We start from the raw sequence: 26666 nt of genomic DNA on the forward strand, positions 1-26666 counted from the left end.
TGCCTCACAGGGGCAGGTGCAGAAATGGAAAAGACCAACTGGAGAGTGAAGGCCTCACTAGTGCTGGCAGCCAGGCTGATCCTCTGGCCCAGACTGGCTGCATCACCGAGGGCCCTGCTTCGCTCCCCTTGGCTAGGAGCTGAGCCCACACCAGTCTGAGGAGAATTAGGCCACAGCCATGACCACACTTCCCACATCGTGGCCTGGCTCTGCTCTAGCTCACGCCCTGTAGGCCCAGAAATGGATGGACCTCAGACTAAGCAGGGTTCTTGTTCATGCAAGAGCTGGACTAGGCTCCCATCATTCAGCCATTCCTATTAGTCCCTCCCCTAAGTCTGAGACCTAAGACCCTATACTCCCCAGGACTGGCCTCCCCGTCTTCCTGAGAGCCACAGAGGTAGCAGCCTCAGCCAAAATCCCTTCCCTGCCACTCCTCCCTCCCGTGGCTGGCCTCCTGGGGCCAAAGGACCTGTATTTGTGCTTCCGGGGGCTCCGCCGCCGGTCCTTGCTGTTGTGGTAGTAGGGACAGGCATAGCCCTGGCGGCACAGCCGCGGGGGCTTCTTGCACGGCTCCGTCTTATAGTTCCCCAGCACATAAGCGGTCTCTGCACAGGGGGCCAGAGGGCAGGGGTCAGGGAGTGGAGCTGGAACACCCAAGAACAGGAGGAGTCGAGTGGAGGGAAGGCAAGGAGAAGCCACTAGAAAGGGCACTGGAGCTGAGGTTCCTGTGACAGGCATGAGCAGGGCCACCTCCTTACAGGCCATGAGCACACTGGAGAGGTCAAAGCCAAGGCTGAGAGCCCAGTGAGCTAAGCAGGACACTATTCCTCACTGGAGACACAACTCACAGGGCTGAAAGGGTTCCCCATCAGAGTAGGGAACATGCACATGTACTTACATACGTGCATGAAAGCCTGAAGCTATCTGGGAAAGTCCCTACAAGTCCCTTTCGAATCACAGGTATAAGAAGGATAAGAGGGTATGGTGGTTCCCAGAAGAGGTAGTAGCTTTGGTTGGAGAAGGCAGTAGGTAACTGTGAATCAAGCTCTTAGGGCAGCTATGGGCAGTAAAGGGGAAGGGGATGAAGTCTGGATGGAGGGAGCATGGCCACTTGTGTGGTGCCTATACCTTGCCACCGAGGCTCCTCACTGAGGATTTTTTCTATCATTGCGTGGCTTGCGGCTCCAGCAGACTGGCCCTCTATGCTGCCCTCTACTGTGGTCTGGCCGTTCTGCAAGGCCTCCATGGCCTGGAGCTCCCTGGGAGAAGAGGAAAGGAGAGGGTAGAAAAAGGCATGAGAGCAGGGAAACAGAACCATTCCTTCTTTACAGTCACCATCAGCAGCCACCAGACCCCGGAACCCCAGCCTGGTACCTAGCCCACCTGATGTCATAGACAGGGGAGCGGAGGTCGTGGGGCCCATGGGCAAAAGCACAGTGCAGGCCGTTCTTGGTGCAGTTGCCTTTTGAGTCCGTCTCGTGGATGCAGATTCCAGTTTTGTAGTAACGAAGGTGGTACCTGCGCTCAGTGTCTCCTGTGGTCCTGTGCAGGAATGGGCACCTGGAACACAGCAGTGAAAGTCACTCAGCTTTGCCCCCTACAGCCTGGGATGCTTTCCTCAACCCTACCCTTCCCCCAACCATTGGAGGGTTGTCACCATGACCCAGAGGGGTGGTGACAGTGGATCAAGGAGAAAGGCAGTATGAGCTCTCCTGCTACCATGGCTCCACCACTGCTGTGGTCTGAACAGGCCAATGGACCTGGCATTCCTAAGCTGCCTGCAGAGATGCTCCGGAGGCACTTCTGCATGGGACAGGTACCTGGAGAACAAACACTGTCCAGACTAGGGGGACTCAGAGAAATAATTAATCCTCAAGACAGCCCCTCACACCCTGAGTGCTTCAATAGGCCCAAGGGAGGATCAGCAAGCCTCTGACCTTTGGGAGAAAGAGGGGCTGATGCAGGGATGGTTTAGCAGGCTGTACCTGCTTGGTGCCTACCGTCAGTCTCTGCAAGTTGAGACCAGACAAGCAGGGTCAATGATTATTTCGTTTGGGGATGTATTTGTTATTAAGTAGTGTCTTGTATTTGTCATTTGAAGTGTCTATCTTTTTTCAATACTAGGGATTGAACCCAAGGGAGCTCTACCACTAAATATATCCCCAGGGTCTCACTAAGTTGCTGAGGTTGGCCTCAAACTTGCAATCCTCCTATTTCAGTCTCCTCAGCTGCTGGAAGAATAATCATGTGCCACCATGCCTGGTTAGCAGTATACTGTTTCTTTACAGAGCTCTGTGGAATATTTAGGGTGAACAAATCAGGAAACTGGAGAGGCTCTCTCTTTAAAGATGTTTGGGAAGTTCTCTGGTGAAAACTATGCAAGATGTAGTAGATGGTGGCAGGATAGGGAGAAGGTCCCTGAGGTCTGCAGGGGAGGATGAAAGAAGACCCTGGGAGTCACCTGTGGCCCCTTAGACTTAATGGAAGAAGGACCTTCCATTTTTTGGTTTTAAAGGTTTTACGGTTTCCATAAAGTAGGAAAAGAAAAAGAGAAAGCTCCCTTTCCCCTGATGGCAGGGTCTAAGCCTAGGTTTAAGATATAGGAAGGTGGGCTGGTACAGACAGTCCTTCCCAAAGTAGCCTCTGGCTGTCTTTACAGAATCTGCATGGCCTACTCTTAGGGCAGCTGACTGATGAAACCTGGAGCTCCTGAGGGCAGGTTGGGCACTCACTCGTCGCCCTCTGGACAGAGGCCTGTTGCCTCGTCGTACTTGGTGCAATAGACGTCAGGACTATAGTTGAAGGTGCCGTCACGACGGCGAATGGACCGGCGCCGCCGCTGGTTCACGAAGTGCCAATGGAAACAGGTGTATGGCCGATGCTGCGTACATTTGTGTTGCACAAAGAGTGGGCACTGCTCCGTGCGGAACTCCTTCAGGTACCTGCAGAGAAAGACTCTGTGGAACAGGCCGGAAGCAAGGAATGCTTCTCAGCAAGAGGTCAGTCAAGTCCCCCAAGGTCCCTGCTCTGGGGTGCCAGTTCCATTGGCATGCCAGAAGAGGCCCAAGGCTGAAGTTGGACATTAGCATTTGGACCTGTTCCAACATCCGGGTCCCAAATCAGCCTGACAAGCAGGAACCATAGGCCACAATGACCTTGGTAGTCGGCTATCTGTTGTGGTAGCTGGCTGTGATCCTCGGCAGCAGTTTGGGGAGCCCAGGTCACGCCACCAATCATAGCAAAGAGCCTTTCCTACACATGAGAACTGGGGCAGCCTCTCCCACACTTCCTGCAGGTCCCTGCTGCCCACATCCACTTGCCAGTTCCTGGAGGCCTCCCCTGTTCCACCAGCAGGGCTGGTGCTCTGCACTAAGGGAAAGAATCTGCAGAGAAGCACATAGGGAGGGGCAGCTTTGGAACTGAAAGCCCAGCTCAAAAGGTGTACCTCTGGACTACTGATACTGTCCCAGAGATGTTCGCTCGCACTGGTTGGGCAGATGTTTGGGAAGAAGCTCACAGAGGCATTCTGAAGAGAGCCTCCCTCTCAGTCTGACCTGTTCTTAATAGTCTCAGAAAGGAGGATCTGCAACAGCTGAGGCCATATACATTCTTGGGATTTATGGGCCCTCTGTCCCTTCAGTGTCCTCACTTCATACAATTCTCTTCTCTGCCCAGTGTGTAAGACACCACCAAATCTCTCCCACAACCCACCAAGTAGAGGGCCTGAGACTCACTTACCCCTTACAAAACATAATGTCCTTCTGTGTTCTTGTTCATTACCTATGTCCACGTTGGGTTTCTCTTAGACTGGGGGCCTCGTGAGGGGGTGATGAGTGCAGTTCCTGTTATTTATTCTCTCAAGTCTAAAAGGCCACAAATGGCTTGAGAGAGGGCATTTGGTGCCAGTGAGTAGGGCGGCTGCAGAAGGCTCAGAGATTTTGTGCACTAGGGAATGTGGCAGGAAGAACAGCCTTAGAGGAACCCACTGCTTGGGTTCCTAGTGAAGCCAGGATCTGGAGGGTACGGAACAAAGACTCTTGTCCAGATCCTGGAGCTTCTACTGTTCTGTCCAGAAGGAAGGGAAGCATGGGCAGGTCTAGGACTGGGGCTGATTTAATCAGATAAGTTTTCTGTGCTGGGCAATGTGGCAGGCACCTATAATAATCCAGTGACTCAGGAGCCTGAGGCAGGAGAATCCCAAGTCTGAGGCCAGTCTCAGCAACATAGCAAAACCCTCAGCAATTTAGTGAGACCCTGTCTCAAAATAAAAAAGAACTGAGGATTTAGTTCAGTAGTAAAGAGCACCTATGTTCAAACCCCAATACAAAAACAAAACAAAAAAAGACCCCACCCCATTCCATGAGAGGTAAGTGCTGTTACCACTGAGCTACCCTAGTCCAATAGGTTTTCTTTAAAACTAATGAAAAGTGCTGAAAATTTTTCCTAGTCTTGAATCATGAAGTATCTTATGTCTGTGCCAGGGGGCAGGCAGAGGGGTTTGATGCTCCCTAAGAAGCACAAATGGGGGGCTAAGGGGTAGTGAAGCCTCCAGAGACCCACCATTCATTCAGCACATATTTACTGGGTACCTCCTGGGTGTAGGCACAATGCAAAGCAATGAGGACAATAAGGAGCAGGTTCTTGTCCTTTAGAAAGCTCATTTTATGGAATATGCATACAAGTAACAGGTGAGGTCAATCAAGTGTGGAAGGGTTATGAGGGAGGTTTGTTCAGGGTGCTTTGGGAACTCAAAAGGAGGATCCTTGACCCAAGTTTGGATGGAAGGAGTAAGGAAAGGAGAGATGCTAGTGGATAAAAAATTCAGAAAAGGTGTTATAGACAAAGGAAACAGTACAAGTTCAGAAACAGATTGTGATTACTTTCAAGAGCTCCAAGTTTCTCTGTGGGATGTGAGTGAAATAGAGAAACTGGAAAAGGGAAATGATATAAAGGTGGGGTTCAGGAGGCAAACTTCAGGGATTTCAGGGGCCCCAGGTATATTCTGAGGCACTGAGCAGAAATCTAGAAGGTTCCCTAGGGCCTGATGCACTCCTGGCCCTTATTGCAATTGAACAAAAGGTCTTTCCTCTGTCTCCCTGTCCATCTGGCTAGACAGAAAAGCTATGCCCTCATGCTACATGTAGGTATCAAGTTCTGACCCTGAGTCAAGGCACACAGCCCCCAAGTTACTAGTTCAATCCCTCTCCTGGTAAATACATATTCTTTGACTTGTCTGACCCTCTAGAAAACAAACTCAGGAGATAACAGGTAGGAAATGGGGAAAGGAAGAACTTTCATGAGAGGACGAAGCTGAACCCAAAGCCAGGAGTGAAGAACTAAGAGACATTTAGGATTGACAAATTAAACACAGGATACACAGTTAAAATGAAATTTCCTATAAACAATGAATAATTTTCGACCATAAGTATATCCCACATATTGCACAAGACATACTAAAGACATGATCTGGCAGTTCAGGAGGCTGAGGAAGGAGGATTGCAAATTCAAAAGCCAGCTTCAGCAACTTAGCAAGACCCTAAAACTTAGCAAGACTCTCTCAAAATAAAATATAAAAAAGGCTGGGGATATGGCTCAATGTTTAAGCATCCCTGGGTTCAATCCCCAGTATCGAAAACAAAACAAACAAACAACAACAGAACAAATGATCTGGGCTGAAGACAGATCACTGGTAGAGTGCTTTGCCTATTTGTCTGGCAAATGTGAGGTCCTGACCTGGGTATGATTCCTAGCAACACACACACACATAAAGGCAGTGTGGGTAAGGTGGGCATTGGGGGGATCCATTGCTTATCTGAAACCCCAATCTAGCTGCAGTCTGCATTTCTTTTTTGTTTGTTTGTTTTTGAGAGAGAGTTTTGTTATATTGCTCAAGCTGTCCTTGATCTCCTAGGACTCAACTGATGCTCCTGCTTCAGCCTCCCAAGAAGCTGGGACTACAGGAGTACACCACCTTGTCTGGCTAACTTCCTGTATTTTTACTTATTGTACCTGGTAAAGTCAGTTTGCTTAGTGTCAGTGTCCATCAAAGTGCAGGACAAGGGAAGAATCTAAGATGTGGTGCCTGATCTTGAGCATGGGGCTGGAGTTGTGGCTCAGTGGTGAATCACTTGCCTAGCACGGGTGAGACACTGGGTTCAATTCTCAGCACCACATAAAAATAAATAAAATAAAGGTGTTGTGTCCATCTATAACAAAGAAAAGAGAAGAGGTCCCTGAGGGCAACAGCGACACCTGGGGAGCCTGCTTACTTATACGGCAGACATCATAGTGCCACATGCAGATGGGCTCCACAGGACTCTGTCAGAAGTACCATACTACTACACGCAGAAAAGGACAGACACCAAGGCAACAGATTACCTCATCTTAAGTCTCTTTATTTACACTCCCACTGTCCCAGGTCAGAGACATAGTACCTTTTAAAAACCTGGTCTCCTGGTCTCTGGTCTCCCTTGTCCAGTTTACACTGCACAGTGCTCATTATTCTTCCTAAAGTACAAATTTAATTCTATCATTAAAGCCTCCAGCCCCCTCCAGAATCCACTGAACACACACCAACTATGTAGCCTGAAGTTCCAGGCCCCACAGATCTAGCTCAATGCACTTTTCTATCATCATTTTCTTTGATTCCTCACTACCTGGTCAGCATGAATGGGACCCCTGGTGTCTTGCAAACAGACCTTTCATGTTCCTGTCTTTGCTCACGTACCCTTTCTTACCTGTAGAAACCATTCAAGGCTGAATTTCATGGTCATGCATCTTCTGATGCTACCACCTCCATGACGCCTTCCTGGACTTCCACCTTATTCCTTATCCCCAACTCACAGCTATCATATTTTGAAGTTTTCACAGCACTTTTTCTTTCCTCCTTCTCTCCTTTTTATTTTTTGTTTACAGAAAGGGTCTTGCTATGTTGCGGAAGCTGTCCTTGAATTTGCAATCCTCCTGACTCATCCTTGCAAGTCACTGGGATTACAGGCAAAAGCCACCACACCAGCTTCTTTAGACATTCTCAAGGCCCCAATCCTGTTTTGCATATTAATAATGTACACATTTTTCTTTGCAGGCTGAGTATCCCTCATCTGAAATGCTTGAAACCAAAAGTATTAGAGATTTTTTGAATTTTGGAATATCTACATAATTACATATTGAGCTACTGGGGGATGGAAGGCAAATCTAAACACAAAATTTAGGTTTCACATACACAGGAGACATGAGATGTACACAAGACAAAGGCAATTTTATGGAATATTTTCTGTGTCCCCGCATTTTGACCATAGCCAACCATGTTAGGTTAGGTGTGAAATTTTACACTTGTGACATGAGGTGCTCAATGCTCAAAAAACTTTACTACTAGATTATATATTCCTTAGTAGCAAACTTGTACAAACCTACTCTAGTGCCTCAGTGAGAGAGAGTTAAGACAGTTTGCTGAATGAATGTATCAAGGAATAAAGTCACAAAGTCGCATCAACAGGGTCATGATGCTACCATTAGGCAAAGCACTGGAGGAAGAAGCTAGCCCTATACTGTTGTGAGAAGCACTACAGTACAGGCAACCATACTTTAGCAGACAGGGACAATTATCCTGCAGAACAGGCCCTCATAAGACAAAGGGATACCTAGGCAGGCAAAAGAGTTCACTTTCGACCAACTGCAATCAGGTGAAAGAAAATCCTAATCTTTTGCTTAAGTCACTAATGAAATTGTACCATCCACTACCTGTTTGCCTAGAATTTCCCTTTCTTGGGTGGGGATGTGGCTTGGGGCTTCGTATCATGCACAAAGCCCTGGGTTCAGTCCAGAGCACAGAGTTGCAAATAAATAAATAAATAACAGAAATTCCCTTTCTCCTCTCCTACCTCATGCTAACAAGAAAGCAATTCCCCAAAGTAGGAAAAAAAAATTCAGATATCATTATTTTTTACTTTTAGGATTAGCAAATTAAATACAGGACATTCAGTTAAACTGGAATTTCAGAGAAAATTACCATGAATATATCCCACATATTGCATAAGACATACTAAAGAAATGGTTCGGGGACTGGGGAGATAGCTTAGTTGGTAAAGTGCTTGCCTTGCAAGCACAAAGCCGAGGGTTTGATTCCCAGCACCACAAAAAAAAAAGAAAGAAAGAAATGTTTCGGGCTGAGGATGTAGCTTAGTGGTAGCATGCTAGCCTGTGTGAGGCCCTGGGTATGATTTCTATCTCTGAAAAAAGAAACAGAAAATATCTACTGCTTATCTGAAATGAAACCTAAGTTTTGGGGGCGCGTGTTTTTCTTTTGAGACCAGGGCTTGCTATTGTGCCCAAGCTGGCCTTCAACTTGTGATCCTCTTGCCTCAACCTCCCCAGTAGCGAGGACTATAGGCCTGTGCCCATATGAAACCTATGTCTTCAGTGAAAATGCTCATCTGCCTCCAATAAGCTCTTGGCACTTCGTAGTCCAGTAAGTGCATCTTTGCACTTCAAAGGTCCAAAAGCACAAAATCTGAGAAAATAAATAGGCTGAGGTCCACTCATCAGCTCTCTAGAAACTCAGAAGTCCTGAGGTCTAAGCACAGAGGGAAGATTCACCAGCTACCCCAACCCCGAATAGCTGGGAGGGTTAAACTCCTCATACTCCCAACTCCTGGGAACGCCCACATTTGGGGATTTAGGGATATATGCCAATAATATATTAACAACTATATTGCACAACTGTAATCCCAGCAGCTCAGGAGGTTGAAGCAGGTGGATTTCTGAGTTCATGCAACTCGGCGAGACCCTTTCTCTAAATAAAATTTTTAAAAGGGCTGGGGATGTGGCTCAGTGGTTAAGTGCATTTGGGTTCATTCCCTGGTACAAAAAAAAAAAAAAAAAAATCTGAGTAAACAAGAGCCACCAGAGGAAGTCACACTATGGACCAAGAAGGGACCCAAAGCCTGAAGGGATACTGCAATTGTCATGACTTCCCCCTTGGTTAAAAAGCAGCACCTCAGCCAGGCACAGTGGTGCACACCTATAATCCCAGCAACTCAAGGAGGATGAGGCAGGAAGATCTCAAGTTTAAGACAAGCCTAAGCAACTTAGTGAGACCCTGTCTCAAAATAAAAATGGACTAGGGATGTAGCTCAGTGGTAAAGTGCTCCTAGGTTCAATCCCCAGTATTAAAACAAAACAAACCAAAAACCCCAGTAAAAATCAAGCAACATGCTGGGGAGATAGCTCAGTCGGTAGAGTGCTTGCCTTGCAAGCACAAGGCCCTGGGTTTGATCTCCGGCACCCCAAAAAAAAAAAAAAAAAAAAAAAAAAAAAATCAAGCAACATGAAATTCCAATTCAATCACTTGCTGCTGCAACAAACTAAAAGTGACAAGTAAGGGATTAAAAATAAATTGGGTAAAGTACACCACTCTTAAGGAGGCATTACATCAAGTGCTAAATTGTGACCAGCTCAGTTTCCAACTAATCTTTCCATTCTGTTCCAAAATGTCTCACTTAATTTTTATCAGTTGCCTGAAGAGGAGTGTGAAGCAAACTGAACACACTGAATGGACAGAATAGTATTAGAGATAGCTGATAGGGGGCTGGGGTTGTGGCTCAGTGATAGAGCACTTCCCTCACATGTGAGGGGCACTGGATTCAATTCTCAGCACTGTACATAAATAAATAAAAATAAAGGTACATCAACTTCTAACAAAAAAATTTAAAAGAGAGCTGATAGAAAAACTACTATGTGTATAAAAATTTAAAGGCAAGGGGGTGGGGAGCCCTGCATGGTGGTACAAGTAATCTCAGTTGACATGGGAGGATGGTGAATTTGAGACCAGCATGGGAAACAGAGAGAGATCATCTCAAAATAAGAAAAATGGGTTGCAGATGTGGTGCAGTGCTTGCCTAGCAAGCATGTGGCCCTGAGTTCAATTCCCAAGTAAAATACCAAAAAAAAAAAAAAAAAAAAAGATAATGGGGATAAAGTAGCTGATGTTTTTATCTATACGTAGTTCTCCATTGCTTCTAGAATAGTGTTTAGCATGACCTCAGCTTAAGCTCTGCATCCCCTGATGCCTCAGACTCCCTAGAGAAGGCATCATCAAATTTTTACCATTAAGGACCAAATAGTAAATATTATAACAATCGACTCTTTGTAATACATGTGTACTAATAAGAACTGATTTCTTCCTTCTGGGGGGATGACATTTTGCCAGGTTGGGGATCCTTTTCACCAAAATTGTTCACAAATGTGCTCATTAGTTAATGCTGATTCTATCATTGGACCTGATGTATGTCCTCTTTGAAAATGTCTTTTCACCAAGTCGGGTATGATAGCACATACCGATAATCCCAGAACTCAGAAGGCTGAAGAAGGAAGATCACAAGTTTGAGGCCAGCTTCAGCAACTAGTGAGGCCCTAAGCAACTCAGCGAGACCCTGTCTCAAAATAAAAAGTAAAAAGGGGTGGGGATATTAAGCACCCATGGATTCCCTGGTACCAAAAAAGAAAAAAAAAAAGAAAAAAAAAAAAATCCACACAAATAGGTACTACTAAATGCTGTTATCCAGTCCATAAGCATATGATGTTGAATATATTCCTCTCTTAGATAACATTTATTGAATTCTATTATTTGCTTTTTCTCCTTTAATCATGTCCAATTGTAGGTTTGGTGTAAACTCTTCAGCTGAACAGGTAAATGGATTTTGAAACAGGGGAACTTCCTTTGCACTCACATCAAGATGCACAACCACTTCTAGTACTATAGTTCAAGCCTGGAAAACGTACCACAGTAAACGTGTGTAGAAATGGAGACCCTGCCTCTGCTTTCACTTTTTTTTTTTTTTTAAATGCTATTCTCTACACACACACACACACACACACACATATTAGTCTATTGTGTTTATTTTTTATGTGATGCTGAGGATCAAACCCAGTGCATCACATGTGCTAAGCAAATGCTCCACCACTGAGCCTCAACCCCAGCCTCTGTTTTCACTCTTAACAGCACAGAAAGTGTAAAATACAATACACAAAGATTCAAGCATGTTGTCAAAATGTCTTTACTGGAGCCGGGGTTGTAGCTCAGTGGTAGAGCACTTGCCTAGCATGTGTGAAGCACTGGGTTCAATTCTCAGCACCACATATAAATAAATAAAATAAAGGTCCATTGACAACTAAAAAGTATTAAAAAGAAAAGACTTTACTGAAACATAAGTGCTTTTTTTTAACCTGGTAATTTTAATTATTAAGAAATATTAGAGCTGGGGATACAGCTCAGTTTGTAGAGTGCTTGCATTGCAAGCATAAGGCCCTGGGTTCAATCCCCAGCACCGTAAAAAAAAAAAAAAAAAAAAAAAAAAAAAGAAAAAGAAAAAGAAAAAAAAAGAAATATTAGCAAGTCTGCAAGAAAAGCTAATTTCCAAAGCTATTCAGTAATAGTAGCCGACAGCAATCAGCCCTGAGTGTGAAAATTGCAAGAGAACTTTACTACTGCTAAACCATCAAATTGCTGTGTGCTAAAGCAAGTCAGAACAGTCAGCTTCTAAGAAAAATTCATGGATTGATGATGGTTAAATCCTCAGAGCAAGTGAAATTTATCACAGATGCTCACAACCTAACAATGTAATAAATATTCTCTGCAGAGTACCTGCTGACTGATAACATGATGAAGCACCACAAGGTTTGTTTGTTTGTTTATTTACTGGTACCGGGGATTGAACCCAGGGATGCTTAACCACTAAGCCACATCCCCAGCCCCAGACCCTTTAGTTATTTATTATTTTGAGACAAGGTCTTGCTAAGTTGTTTAGGGCCTTGCTAAGTTGCTGAGGCTCGCTTTGAACTGGGGATCCTCTCACCTCAGTCTCCCAGGTTGCTGGGATTCTAGGCATGCACCACTGAACCAGTCTGGGTACCATAGGTTTTAAACATCTGATGTTTTCATAAGCTTTGTAAATTTGTCCAATTACACCTTTCTGTGCTCCACACATTTTTACCTCTTTACCAAAAGTTGTAAAAGATATTAGCAGATTACACTTTGGGTTACATTGAACTAGAGCTTCTTAACTTTTTCAAAAATATTCTCACCTGTAGTTCTTCTAGGTTATTCACAGAGGCAAGTTCTGTCACCTTAAACCTGGCACTGACTCCATGAATAAATAAAAGCTAGACAGTAACAGTAACATGTGTTGACTCAAGATCCAAAGAAAACCAAATTAAATCATTTACCTTGCTTTTGTTTTCTTGTAGTTTTGGGAATCAAACCCAGGACCTTGAGCATGCTAGGGAAGAGCTCTACTTCTGAGTCCCATTTGCCTAGTTTTCTTTCTTTCTTTTTAAGCAGTACTGGGAATTAAACCCAGGGGCCCTTTATTATAGAGCTACATTCCCAGATCTTTTCATTTCTTGAGACGGCATCTCACTAGGTTCAGGCTGGCCTCAAACTCCTGATACTCCTGCCTCAGCCTCCTGAGTAGCTAGGACTACAGGGGTCCACCACTGCAACTGGTTTGCCTTCTTTTTTTAACAGACTATTGACAATGCTCCCAACATCCTCATCATTTTGAGAAACTGTTTTTGCTGAAAGGTTAAAACCCATAAATCATAAATAAGCTTGCTTTCTCTAGACATACTTCTTCAGCTGCCTTGCTCAAACACAATTTAATTAACTCAACATCAGTAATGGCTTTCCTTGCAAGCAAATGAGTCACTGGAAACTTCAGTTGTAGCCTCATTTGCATTTTTTACTTCTGTGAGGAAATTCTGCTGTGATGAGATACTCATGTTTTCTAATTTTTCTGAGAGGTGCTTTTCAACGAGTTAGGAATATTGTGATGAGTGGTTTGGTTATGTTGATGTATTTTTTCAGCACAGCATTTTCTTTCTTTCTTTTTTTTTTTTTTTGGTAGTACTGGAGACTCAACCCAGGGCCTCACAAGTGCTAGGCAAGTTTCTACCATGGGCTATATCCCTAGTCCTTTTTAAATCTTTTTATTTTGAGACAAAGTCTTGCTAAGTTGCCCAGATGACCTCAAACTTGAGATCCTCCTATCTCAGACTCCCAAGTAGCTGGGATTACAATAGGTGTGCAACCACCATGCCCAACACAGCTGTCTTTATTAGGTGTTTTGCTATTAACTTCAGTAACAAAATAATTCATACTCCACTGTGCCTTAAGAGTGACATTCCAAGTCTGTTTTTCTGTTCTCACTTTTACATGAGTTTTATGAGGGTAATAAAAGAATAAAGTGCTATGGAACACTAACACACACAGCACAGGAAACAAAGTGGAATGCACTGACACAACACCACTAGAAAGTCCTCCATGTTCTCTGTGGTGGCTACTCAGTACTGCAGTCATAGTGTGCAACCTCAGTATGTAAGTGAATGAGAATGGGTTCAAATACAGCTTTTTTGGGGGGCGGGAGTACCACGGATTGAACCCAGGGGTGCTTAACCACTGAGCTACTTCTCCAGCTCTTTTTTGTATTTTATTTAGAGACAGGACTCACTGAGTTGCTAAATGTCTCGCTAAGTTGCTGAGGCTCGCTTTGAACTCGAGATTCTCCAGCCTCAGCCCTCAAGTCGCTGGGATTACAGGCATGTGCCACCATGCCTGGCCAAAATACAGCTTTATTCTTATGGATTCTTTGAAGTTCACATAATTTTCAACTCATAAAATACTGTTCTTTTATAACCATTAAGAAATGTAGGGCTGGGGTTATGGCTCAGTGGTTGAGTGCACATGTGTAGGCCCTGGGTTCGATCCTCAGCACCACATAAAAATAAATAAAATAAAGGTGTCCGTCTACAACAACAACAACAACAAAAAAAAAAAAAAAAAAAAAAAAAAAAAAAAAAAAAAAAGAAATGTAGGGGGCTGGGGATATAGCTCAGTTGGTAGAGTGCTTGCCTTGCAAGCACAAGGACCTGGGTTCAATCCCCGGCACCACAAAAAAAAAAAAAAAAAAGAAAGAAATGTAAAATGGCTGGGTGTGGTGGTGCATGCCTGTAATCTCAGCAGTTTGGGAGGAGGAAACAGGAGGAGCATGAGTTCAAAGCCAGCCTCAGCAAAAGCGAGGTGCTAAGCAACTCAGTGAGACCCTGTCTCTAAATAAAATATAAAATAGGGCTGGGGATGTGGTTCAGTGGTCAAGTGCCCCTAAGTTCAATCCCCAGTACCCCTGCAAAAAAAAAAAAAAAAAAAAAAAAAAAAAGAGTAAACCATTCTTAGTTCATGAACCATACAAAAGCAGGCCGCAGACCAGATCTGACAGGTAAGCTGTAGTTAGTCAATAGTCAACCTCTGCTCTAAGAGCTGGTATTCGCCAATATATCACACCTCCATATTTTGATCATGTTGTCTCCTGTGTCTCAATCACACTTTTGGCTTCTTCTCTACCCTGAGTGTTCCCTGGCCCTGCCTGCCCAGTGATATTAGTTGTGCACTCCATGCTCCTACTGCATTGTGTGAACACAGCTGGTTTGGTCCCAGAGTAGTTGCTTCTGACTGCTCTGTAGGCAGCCACAGCTATTCATCTTCTTACCCCTACACAGAACTGACCCATAGCAGGTGCTCAAGAAATTTACTGAAGGAAGAAGAAAAGGCAAAGAGCATTCCAAATGGAACAAGTCTGGTGTTCAGCAGTTCTACATGAACCCAGCAAAACAAGGAGAAGCATCTCTCATCATTTCTGGCAATTAATTCCTTTGCCCAGCCACTTAAAATGTTCATTTTAAGCCAAGAATATAGTAATTTTTAATTTCAAAGAGAATACTATAAGTGCATACCAGCAATGAATAAGAATTCTAAACTATTTAACAAAGTATGAATCTATTACAATCTGCTAAAGATCTTATTTTCAAAAAGCTGATGGGGGGCTGGGGAGATAGCTCAGTCGGTAGAGTGCTTGCCTTGTAAGCACAAGGCCCTGGGTTCGATCCCCAGCACCCAAAAAAAAAAAAAAGAAACCAAAAAAACAAACAAAAAAAACCTGATAGGTCAACCATAAGCAGTTCTAGATTTGATATTTATAAGGAAATACATACACATTGTTTGACACCAACCATGACCCAGAAACCATACAGTAATAACCATGCTAGTGGAAGTTACAAAATAAAATGGGTTTTAAAAAACTAAAATTGGTGTTAAGTAAATATTTGGACCAGTCTGATAAAGTGCTATACAGTTATAGAGATTTGGCTTCGAAATCTTCTGAAGTGATCCTAATTTAGAACATTCTCTTTGGCAGAAAAAATAACCCCAGAGATATTATTCAGGCAAATAAAGTAAGTATCTAGTGAATTTCTGAGTGTGTCAGATCCCATAAGGCAGCCTCTGATTCTGTAACTGGCCTTCATCCAAAGAGTAAATACAATAAATAGGGTCAGTTATGAACATCCTAGATACACTGAAACTACCCTGCTCTATAGACACATACCCATAACCCAGAGGACCAGTACTAGTGGCACTTAAGTAAGTGAAGCACTTAAGTCAGTGAGTACTTTAAGGTAGGGGAGCCACTCTCTGGTCATTTTAGTCCCCTTTTTTAACAAAATAAATTTTATTTTTTATAAAGGTAGCATCACTGTAGTATACTGATACATGCACACAGCATGATTTTGTCAAATTCACTTCTCATTTTCGGTATACTTTTCACTGGTATTCACTGGAAAGATCACACCTGCAAGCTCTCCTGGCCCCAAGAACTAACAAGAGCTGTGAAGGCATCAACACTGCTATGTAACCAGTCCTGAATGCCCCTGGTTCCTTCTTTCTATAATTGTCTCCTTTCCCTAAGGATCTTGGAACTGGAGAAATGTGGGAGACAAAATTCATGTAAGGGTCACTCACATCACTGATGTTGGAGAATAGAGAAGCACTAAAAACCCTGGTTTAGTCTTCCTGAATTAGTCACTACCTTTATTCTCAAGTTTTTCGGTATGTAGCTGCCTTAAAAAATCTCCAATTTTATGAGCATTTTGGTGTACATTTTATGGATCATTTAAATTGACATGTTATTTTGTACACTGTTTTCCTGTGCAATAAATTATTTGGCCCTACAAGAGCAGGAGAACACAGGCAAGGTGCAGAGTTGCAAGCCTGTAATCCCAACAGCTCAGGAGGCTGAGACAGGAGGATTTCAAGTTCAAGGCCAAACTCAGAAACTTAGCAAGGCTCAGTCTCAAAATAAAAAATAAAAAGGGCTGGGAATGTGGCTCAGTTGTTAAGGGCTCCTGGGTTCAATTCCCAGTACCAAAAGAAAAAAAAAAAAAAGAGTGGGCAACATAGGATACATATCCATTACATAAGATGACTCAGTCAATCTAATAGAGGCTCTGCAAAAACTAGAGCCTGAAGTGAGACTCAAGTGGACATGCACTCCGAGACACAAAGTTAACTCACAAGCACCTTGTGAAATGACTACTTTGGTATTTTGGTCTACACACAGCTGAAAAAGCCATGTGATTAAGGACACTGAAGGAGGAAGCAATGCAACTGAAAATAGTGACCTGGGCCTGGTTCGAAAATTGGTAAGAAGAGTACTTACACCATGCTATGTGCCAGGCACTGTTTTAAGCACTTTACATGTATTAACTCACTGAATCCTCTTAAAAATCCCATGGACAGGTACTGTTGCCATTCTCAGGAAACTGAAACACAAAGAAGTAGAAAGCTACTTGCCTAAGGTCCACAGCTAATAAGTGGCAGAGCTGAGCCTCACACCAGGGAGCATGACCCTGGAGCCAGTTCTCTTACCCACCATGCTGGTTGTTAACTAAGTTTTTCTTAATAGAGCTAAAGGAAAACAATAGTGGTAGCAAATAAGTACCAGTGGCTCTATAGAATGTATTTAATATGCCAAGGAGAGTTTTTGGAAGGCCATAATTACAATACCGCAAGTTACTAAAATAAAAACAAATATTAACTTTAACATGCTCCATTGGCTAATTAACATATACTTTATTCATTATAAAGTACTTTCAATTCAATAGTAAAATATAAGTCAGTCAGTTTGTTTTCAAGAAGTGAATACAAATACCGGTCTCTATATTATGTTTAAATAGATTTGCTTCATATAAAACCTAAACCATCAGGCCATCAGGTACCTGACAGCTCTTAAATAAAAGTGACATCAAAAAGATATTAAATATCTTTTTAAGACATCAAATAGACATTAAAAAGATTCTTACCAAAATTCTCTTTCTCTTCAGGTGGGGTAATTTTATAAGTCGGGCAAAATTTTACAGGAAGTTGGGATCTGAGCCACCCCTGCTTGTTAGAAGTCATTGTTAGGACTGATGGTAGCCATATGGTATTTCAAGTACTAACAGAAAACAAGTAAATCAACTTCTAAACATGAAAAGCAAACTGATGTGAAGAATAAGGAAAGGGAAGAAACATTTCAATAAGCTCAGACATGACAGGATGATACTGCCATAGGCCTTAGCATCTTCTTTATCTCCTAAACAAACTGAGCCACCAACAGGAAAAAGATCACCTCAAAAAGAATGCTATGCGACTTTTAAGTCGCTAGACTCCTTTCCATCTTCACCTCCTCCTCAGCTCTTGATACTGCTGTCAAATTCTATAAACTGGCAAAGAAAAAAGGATGAAAGTTGAGGGGTTTTATAGAGAATTAATAAAAAAGTTTGCTGTGATTACTAGAACTAATGTATTATAGCCAGTAACATTACCTTAAATGCTTAAAACACATGGTCCAAAGTTAAAAGAAATGTCCATGTGAGCCTTAAAACAATCATCCCAGAAGCTAAAGGGCTCTATCACATTTTTGCAGTACAGCAACTTTCTCTTCCACCTCCCACCCACCTTGGGAAGTAACCCCAATACATTTTGTAAAAGGAGTGGAAAAAATCTGCTTGTTCCTTGTAATGGCTGTCAATTAAGAGACAATTTAAAATACAACTATCAACAACTAGTAGTCTCAAATGCAAATGTACTGTGAGTATATACTTATCTCAAAAGCCTCTCCTCAGACTTACAACACGAAGTCATTCACCTAGAATGAATACACAGAAACACAGCCTTTGGGAAGACTGGGAAAAGAACATCAAGGGGCTTTTTGCAAATCACAGGCTTTCCCACACTGAACAAATGCAATTAAGCCTGGGCAACAGGTCACATGCTTGAGGTAGTAGAAACTCATGTACTGACTCTGTTTTGAACTTTTTAAGATACTGAAATATAATTCATACAACATAAGAATGCACCATCAAGTGTATATTTTGGTGATTTACTGAAAATCACCAAGCTATGTAATTACCATCACTATCCAATTCCAGAACGTTTCTGTCACCCTCAAATTCCATGCCTTTCATCTCATGCATGATTTTACCCAAATTTTCTACACAGATGGTTCTGTTACCCAGGAAGTTATTTTAAGAGGACTGGCTGGGGCAAGTCTATATAGAGTAAGAAAACAAAAAGCTACAATGTACAGAAACATACTAAACCCAAATTCTTAGCATTTTTAGCAATCAGAGAAATTTACATTCAACCTCCATCTTCACATAACACATGAGTGTACCCCAAATGCATCCAAGATATTAAAAGAAAGATAATCTACTAGGATTAGTCATAACTGTCCAAAGTTGCAATTTCAAACTTTAGAAGATGCATAACAGAATGCAAGAATACAAATAATCCAATCAACAAATGGGCTAAGGAAATAACAGACACTTCACAGAAGATGATCTACAAGGAATCAACAGATATATGAAAAAATGTTCAACATCTCTAGTAATAAAAGAAATGCAAATAAAAACTACCCTAAGATTCCATCTCACCCCAATTAGAATGGCGATTATCAAGAATATAAGCAATAACAGGTGCTGGCAAGGATGTGGGGAAAAAGGTACACTATACATTGCTGGTGGGGCTGCAAATTAGCAGCCACTCTGGAAAGTAGTGTGGAGATTCCTCAGAAAGCTTGGAATGGAACCACCATTTGACCCAGTTATCCCACTCCTTGGCCTATACCCAAAGGACTTAAAATCAGCATACTACAGAGACACAGCCACATCAATGTTCATAGTTGCTCAATTCACAATAACCAGATTGTGGAACCAACCTAGATGTCCTTCAATTGATGAATGGATAAAGAAACTGTGGTTTATACACAATGGAATATTACTCAGCCATAAAGAATAATAAAATTATGGCACTTGCAGGCAAATGGATGAAACTGGAGAATATCATGCCAAGTGAGATAAGCCAATCTCAAAAAACCAAAGGACGAAATGATCTCGCTGAGAAGTGGATTATGATACATGATGGGGGGTTGGAGGGGGGCAAGAATGGAGGAAGGAGGGAGCATATAGAGAGAAAAGAAGGGTGGGAGGGGTTTGGGGGAAGGGAAAAAAAAAAAAGAAGAAGATGCATAACGGATAGTGGGAAAACCTCCTGTAGTATCAAGCACAGCTGGATTAAGAAACAACAACAGAACAAAAACCTTAATCATTAAGCAAATATTGCCCAGTTTAGGAAAAGAATCATAGATCAGTCCGCTATTTGAGGTTGCTTTAAATGAAACCTTATTTTCACTACTCTTCTGATCTAGCATCTCTCCTGTGAAAAAATAACCTTTAGGCAAAGGTCTGGCAGGATGCCTGCAGGGCTCTAATAACCTAGTGTGCTCATGGCTTCTAAGACACACAGGAAGGAGACCTCACCTTCAGTCATCAGGGTGTTGGAAGCGGGAGGTAGTAGGTCCACGAGGGTGTCTTGCTTTTGTGCACTTATCTGGGGTGCTATTTCCAGAGGAGCTCCTTTACAGATTGTGCCCAAGATGGATTTCTAAGATGCTCTCAAGTTGTCCAGCTGCCCTCACCAATAAGTCACAGTCTTTGTAGGATGATAGAAACCACCAGTCAAAGCAGATGCATATGGGTTGTGGGGAAGCCTTCTTTAGTATCTAACATAGCTGGATTAAAACAAAAAAACTTAACCATTAAGCAAATCTTGACTTTAATTATTAATTTAGATTATAGCAAGTATCAACTAGGTGTTTAGAGTCTATCCTCAGCATGGGCACTTTAATACTTATTAACAGGGATTTTGTGAGCTTGAATGAAGGACATAATGAGCCCTTAAGTTTTGTTCACTAAGGAATTTGTTTTATTTAATAAATCAGTCAATAAGATCCAGAAAGGTTTATTGGTAATTTAGCTCATTCTCTCTGAGGGTACTAAGTAACACTTCCAGTGACTTCTGTTGTGCAACAAGTTGTACTCCAGAATATATTTACAATTTTACTGCAATTTGCAATAATGACTTAAATACATGTTCATTTCCTGGATTTTCCAAAACACAATCAGATGCAATCAGTGAAGTTCATGACATTTATGTAATGTGTAAACTAACAGAACAGCCTCAAAAAAGTTTTCTGTGGAATTACTACTAGGTTATCTTCCTTTAATGATGCCCGGGAAACTAATTCTAAATTAAAATGAGATCTAGACAGTATGAAGCATTTATCACCTGTCTTCTATGAGAAATCACCCAGTGGCTAGAGAATGCTAACAAACCTTCACTAAACTAGAAGTGTCTTTCCCTTAAACATGAGAGCATTAAGAAGTCAGAATCAACTGCAGCTGAAGAATCCAAACATATTTACCTTTGAGGCATACTTCCTCTTATAGGGCCAAAACAATGAGGAAAGAAAACTAAATGTTTACGTGAATTTTCGATTGGATACTTTTTGGGGGGAGTACCAGGGATTGAACCCAGAGGCACTTAACCACTAAGCCATATCTCCAGCCTTTTTATTTTTAATTAAGAGACAGAGTCTTACTGAGTTGCTCAGGGCCTTGCTAAATTGCTGAGGCTGGCTTTGAATTTGTGATCCTCCTGCCTCAACCTCCTGAGTTGCTGGGATTACAGGTGTGCATCACCACTCCCAGCTCTCAACCATACACTTTTTTTTTTAAATTTCATTTTTTTTAATTGTAGATGGACACACTATCTTTATTTTATTTATTCATCTTTTACTGGGTGCTGAAAACTGAACCCAGTGCCTTACACATGCTAGGCGAGCATTCCACCACTGAGATACAACCCCAGCCCAATCATACACTTTCAATGATCTATTTATTACAATAAAAAACTTAAAGTTAGCTAAACGTTAAATACATCCTGGGATGTAACTGCTACAACACTTCTCAATCTTAACTGTTTTCATAAAACTCTTCTAATGTACAAAATGGTCTTGCTAGTTTAAAATCAGTCTTTGTCAAATAAAAAGACAGATTACCTAGTAAAAGGAGGTCATATGGTTCTCGTACTGAAAGAATATTAATACACATACATTATAATTTTACTTAGTTCTTTTTTTTTTTTTTTTTTTTTTTTTTTTTTTTTTTTTGCGGTGCTGGGGATCGAACCCAGGGCCTTGTGCATGCAAGGCAAGCACTCTACCGACTGAGCTATCTCCCCAGCCCCTTAGTTCTAATCAAATACTTGGAACTGTAGAGATTAAAATTCTGGGGCTGGGGATATAGCTCAGTGGGTAGAGTGCTTGCCTTGCAAGCAGAAGGCCCCAGGTTCAATCCCCAGCATCGCAAAAAAAAAAAAAAAAAAAAAATATGTAGGGCTGGGGAGATAGCTCAGCTGGTAGAGTGCTTGCTTTGCAAGCACAAGGCCCTGAGTTCGATCCCCAGTACCACAAAAAAAAAAAAAAAAATTCTGATATAACTATTTTCTATAAGGACTTGACTCCTCAAATCTAAACAACTGTATACTACACCAATTTGCTGAAAGGATCATTTCAGTTTTCCTTAATGCAATATTATTCAAAAGTTTAGGGAAGGCCAGGCTCGGTGGCACATACCTATAAGCCCAGCAGCAAGGGAGGCTTAGGCAGGAGGAGCATGAGTCCAAAGCCAGCCTCTTCAAAGGTGAGGAGCTAAGCAACTTAGTGAAACCCTGTCTCTAAATAAAACACAAAAGAGGGCTGGGGATGTGGCTCAGTGGTTGAGTACCCCTGAGTTCAATCCCCCGACAAAAAAAAGTTTAGGCAAAAATAGCTAACAAAATAATTATCCTTCAAATATCTTACAAATAATCCTATTGACTTGGAACTCTGAGGACACAAAAATAAAGGACAATAAGTACAAACCTACAGAAAGGCAATTTTTTTTTGGGGGGGTGGGGTGTTGAATCCAGCGGTGCTTTACCACTGAACTACATTCCCAGTCCTTCTCTTTAATTTTTTTTCTTTTAGTTGTTGATGAACACTTATTTATTTATATGTGGTGCTGGAAATCGAACCCAGTGCCTCACCCATGCTAGGCAAGTGCTCTGCCACTGGGCCACAACCCCAAGCCCTTTATTTTATTTATTTATTTATTTTTTGAGACAGGATCTTGTCAAGTTGCTGAGGCTGGCCTCAAACTTGTGATCCTCTGTCTCAGCATCCCAAGCGGCTGGAATCACAAGCCTGCATCACTATACTTGGTAGAAAGCAATTTTTGCTTTTGGTAGATTCACTATTTGCCAGATTGTCATTATGATGAATGAGACTCAATTTCGGTACAAGTTTCTCTGGATTATTACAAAACTATAGCAGTTACATAGTTTTAAATATCAGGAATAAAAATACACCAAATTAGGGGTTGAGGATGTAGCTCAAGCAGGAGGCCCTGGGTTCAAACCCCAAGTGGTCGAGTACTTGTCTTAGCACATGGGAGATCCTGGGTTCAATCATCAGCATGAAAAAATATCACATCAAATTAATTAATGTATAAGAAAGTTTTAAAAGGCAAAATTTTGATAGGTAAAAAATTCAGATAGGCAAGGTGGGGCACATCTATAATCCCAGGTACTTGGGTTGAGGCAGGAGGATCCTAAATTCAAGGCCAGCTTGGGCAACATAGTGAGAGTCTGTCTCAAAATAAAATTTTAAAAAGTTGGGGATTTCACTTAGAGGTAGAATGCTCCTTGGTTCAAATCCCAGGACAGCAATAAGTAAATTTAAAAAATAAAAAAAAAAATAAGGGGTCTATATGTATTCAACAATTGGATCAATGCAACAGATAAGGCCATACTGAAATTGAAACAAATGCTAGAAATTCATGCTCAAAGGGAGAATGGAAAAAATGCAGGGCAACTCAGAATTTTATAACAAATACTGAAATAGAAATAAAAATGTTCCTGTCCCCTGTGGCCACTAAGGAAACAAACCTGAGTTCACCTTAATAAAAACTTCAGAGCCAGCAAGTGTACTTGTGCCACAATCTGTGACAACTCAGACCTGGATGACAGCATAAAATTTTCCAAATCATCACAGCTACTGAATGTTCATAAGTCTACCAGGAAAGACAACATTTTTTCCCACATGATTTTTGGAGATAAACGCACAGGGGCTGGGGATATAGCTCAGTTGGTAGAGTGCCTGCCTTGCAAGCACGAGGCCCGGGGTTCAATCCCCAGCACAGCAAAAAAAAAAAAAAAAAAAAAAAAAAACAACAAAAAATACAGAGCCAGGATACAGCTCAGTGGTACAATGCCTTCATAGCACGTGCAAAGTCTTCAATCCCTAGCACTGACATTAGAAAAACAAACAAAACAAAAACCAAAGAGCTAGTAATACAAACTCCACTATCTAATCAAGTCAAGAAGCTTGGGCATTTCATCTACTCCTGTTGATTTACTAAGACATCTCAAAAACATTACTCTCTACCTACCCCTCAAAGAATGGAAAAACAGATTTCAAACAAATGAAAATCAAGAGAACAAAGACTCAGTTATTGACATTTATACAGCTGTCAATAACAATTTAATCTGTTAATTCCAAGTAATCAGGCAAACATTCTAATACAGATTCCACAATATGCTCAATGAGAACACAACATAAAAACACAAGTTGCTGAAACCAAGGCCTACATTACTCAACATGTGTTTGGTAATTCATAGAAAACACGATCTGAGTAACCAGAGATTATAAAGAAGTTCCAATTATGTGAAGTTTGCAAACTTGCAAATCAAGATACTGTCATATGACATCATTCAAATAGTAGGTATTCTCAAAGGTAAGACCATCTCGTCAAAAGCAATGGATGGAGCAAGAACTCCAGGAAGAAAGGACCAGCAGGGCTGGGGATGTAGCTAACTGGCAGAGCCAGGCCCTGGGTTCCGTTCGCAGCACCACAAAAAGTAAACAAATATAACAGACAGACCAGCAAAACCATGGTCATATCAGAAAAGTTATAGTTAACTTGTGTCACACTGTGTCAAGAGGCTTAGATGATTTCAGTCAACACCAGAGAATCCCACCAAGAAACGGATACACTTCCTACGACAGATGTTCCCTGATCCCAGAACAGTTTCCCAAAGGGTCTTTCTTCTGTGACAAGCAAGAGCTCCTCCTGTCCACTTTTCGTTCTCTCTACTCCTAACAGATGCTTCCTTGCCCTTGGTTCGTTCACTGAGCAACTTGTTATCTGACCCCTCAGGTTCCAAGACCTTCAGCAGTGAGGGTGGGGTGGTCTCCTAAACACGCACATCCCTCAGGAGCGCACGGGGAAAACCAGCATTTTGCGCAACAGGAGAAACCGCTTCTTCTTATTCTTTTTTTCCTCCCACAGCACCTAGCACTTATATGCCTTGAAAGGAAATGAAGACCGGGACCTACACGTAGCCTCACGCAGATTTCAGGGGCTTTTTCATCCTACCAACCTTTCAGTGTCAGCAACTGGGACTCCACTGCCACATTTGGGGGGGCCCTGCGGTCATATTTGGCAGCCACCACCCTTGGGGGTCCTGGCTGAGGCTGGATCAGGACAACCTGCAAAAGGTGATTCCGCCTTTGCGTGTTTTTCTCGGCCAACTGTTCTAAATAAAATCAAGCAAGGGTGCTGCTCATGGACAGGCCTTCGGGACACAAAAGGCCTCCTGTGCACGTTGCACGGAGCCTCCTGACAGGACTTCACGCAAACCGGCATCCGCAGGCGGCTCTAGGGCTGGACCCTACGGAACTCGTCTTGGTGGTGCTGTGGCCTTCTAACCGCCCCGAAGGGTGCCTGGGACTGTGGTTTTATGGTCTGAGCAACAGTCAGGCCTCGAAGGCCAGGCCAGAGAAGTGTGCACTCCGCATCCCGAGGGCCCGCCTTCCCCACTCGGCCGCTGGGACCGAGTTTCCCGCCCCACGGCCCGACCAGAGGTTGGTGGCAGTTGGAGGCAGTTGGGACCGGCCCCAGCAGGTTGGAACCGGTCTGGGCCGGGCCGGAGGAGGAAGGGGGGAGGGAGAGGCCGCCTCGCGCTCTCCCTGCGCGCGTGACTCACGCTGGCCGCTGACGTCAGGCGTGCGCGCGCGGCGGGGGGGGGGCTCTACGTACGTGTAGTGCTGCGGTTTCTCGGGCTGTGCCTGCAGCACCTGAGCGGTAGCGGCCGGGGGCGCCGAGGAAGCTGCGGAGCCGCCGGGCCCGGGGCCCTTCGACATGGTCCTGTCTTCCTGCCTCTTCGCCGCTCCCCTTTATTATTCAGTCTGCGCGGTCCGCGCCGAGGACCCAGTGCGCCTGCGCCGCGCCACGGGAACGTGAAGACCCCCCGCACAGCAGCAGGGGTTGCTGGGAGTTGTGGTTTTCCTCTCGGCCGAAATTTTACCGTCGGCAGAGGGTTGCTGCCGAAGCAGGGGACTACAATACCCAGGGGTCCATGCGGACGGTGTCCCGGATGCTGAGGGCCCGCGATGGCTTCTGGGAATTGCAGTCCGCTCGGGGATCTCACCAGCACGCTATCAGTTTCTTTGGGGAGCCCTTCTTTGAAACTGGAACCCCGGTAGTAGAAGGGGCCAAGAGACTTAAGCGAAACCGTTCCAAGTGTAACTCTACTGCCAACGATGCAGTAATTACCCTGCTGCCATACCTAATACAGTTTGGGTATGGTTCTAATGCCGGCTTAGAGCAGTGCCTCCAAGCAGGGATTGAGACTGTATTGTCGGTTCTAGCGCTAGGCCTTTGTACTGCATCACCTGGAGTCTGCCAACGTTTTTCTCGTCCCTGCGGCGGGACTAACCTGAGAGGCATTAAAGAAGGACTGCCTGCTAGAAGTCAGCTTGAGAAAACTTTGCTAAAGAAGAGCTATACTATACAAAACAGCGCCTTTGCCGAGGTGCTTCATTAACATTTACCATCACTGAAACCTGGAACGCCACCACTTAGATCCTTTCTCAACTCGACACCTGGCCCGACCAATTTGTTTCCAGTATATTACGGGCCAAGGACGAATTCGGTCTCCGTCTAGAATAGTCTTGGGTACTCTGGCAAGTTGCACGGGTTTTGAGAATCATCAGAGTCCAGAGGAAGAGCTTGGGTTTGAGTAGGGAGTACAAACTATACTCCACTCTAGTTCCCTTCTCTGGACCACAGCCTTTTTATTTGGAAAAGTATTGTCTCCTCCCTGTCTTCCACCAGTCAGGCAAAATAATTCACTTTATAAGATAAACCAGTCTTCGGAAACCTGGGTATCGGATGTAAGGTTTACAATGTTCTTCATAGATACTAACACTTGTGGCTTAACTTTGTTTACCATGTTGAATCTATTTCAAATCCATTGTTTTTAAGACTAATTTACATTTTTTTCAATGAGATGCAACTAATGATTACCCCATTATAAAAAAAAAAATCAATATCATAGGGGGCGGAAGGGAATGATA

General features: G+C 43.0%; 1 protein-coding gene across 5 annotated transcripts in view; it reads right to left on the reverse strand.

The window, feature by feature from the left end:
* The window catches only part of Unk (unk zinc finger), a 37802-nt gene extending 12307 nt beyond the window's left edge, over nt 1-25495 (reverse strand). For 4 of the 5 annotated variants that reach the window (XM_047546835.1, XM_047546836.1, XM_047546837.1 and 1 more), the window contains exons 1-5: nt 25348-25495; nt 2733-2942; nt 1384-1560; nt 1129-1259; nt 470-605 (exon numbers count right to left, since the gene is read on the reverse strand). In XM_047546835.1, coding sequence (XP_047402791.1) covers nt 470-605; nt 1129-1259; nt 1384-1560; nt 2733-2942; nt 25348-25451 — 758 coding nt within the window. In that variant the 5' untranslated portion in view covers nt 25452-25495. Of the gene's footprint in view, nt 1-469; nt 606-1128; nt 1260-1383; nt 1561-2732; nt 2943-16544; nt 16648-25347 lie in introns of all 5 variants that reach the window. The other variant, XM_047546834.1, reaches the window with a different exon arrangement.
* Between the last annotated feature and the right edge of the window lie 1171 nt (nt 25496-26666).

Source organism: Sciurus carolinensis, chromosome 3 (genome assembly GCF_902686445.1).
Source record: "Sciurus carolinensis chromosome 3, mSciCar1.2, whole genome shotgun sequence".
In the NCBI taxonomy this organism is placed as follows: domain Eukaryota; kingdom Metazoa; phylum Chordata; class Mammalia; order Rodentia; family Sciuridae; genus Sciurus; species Sciurus carolinensis.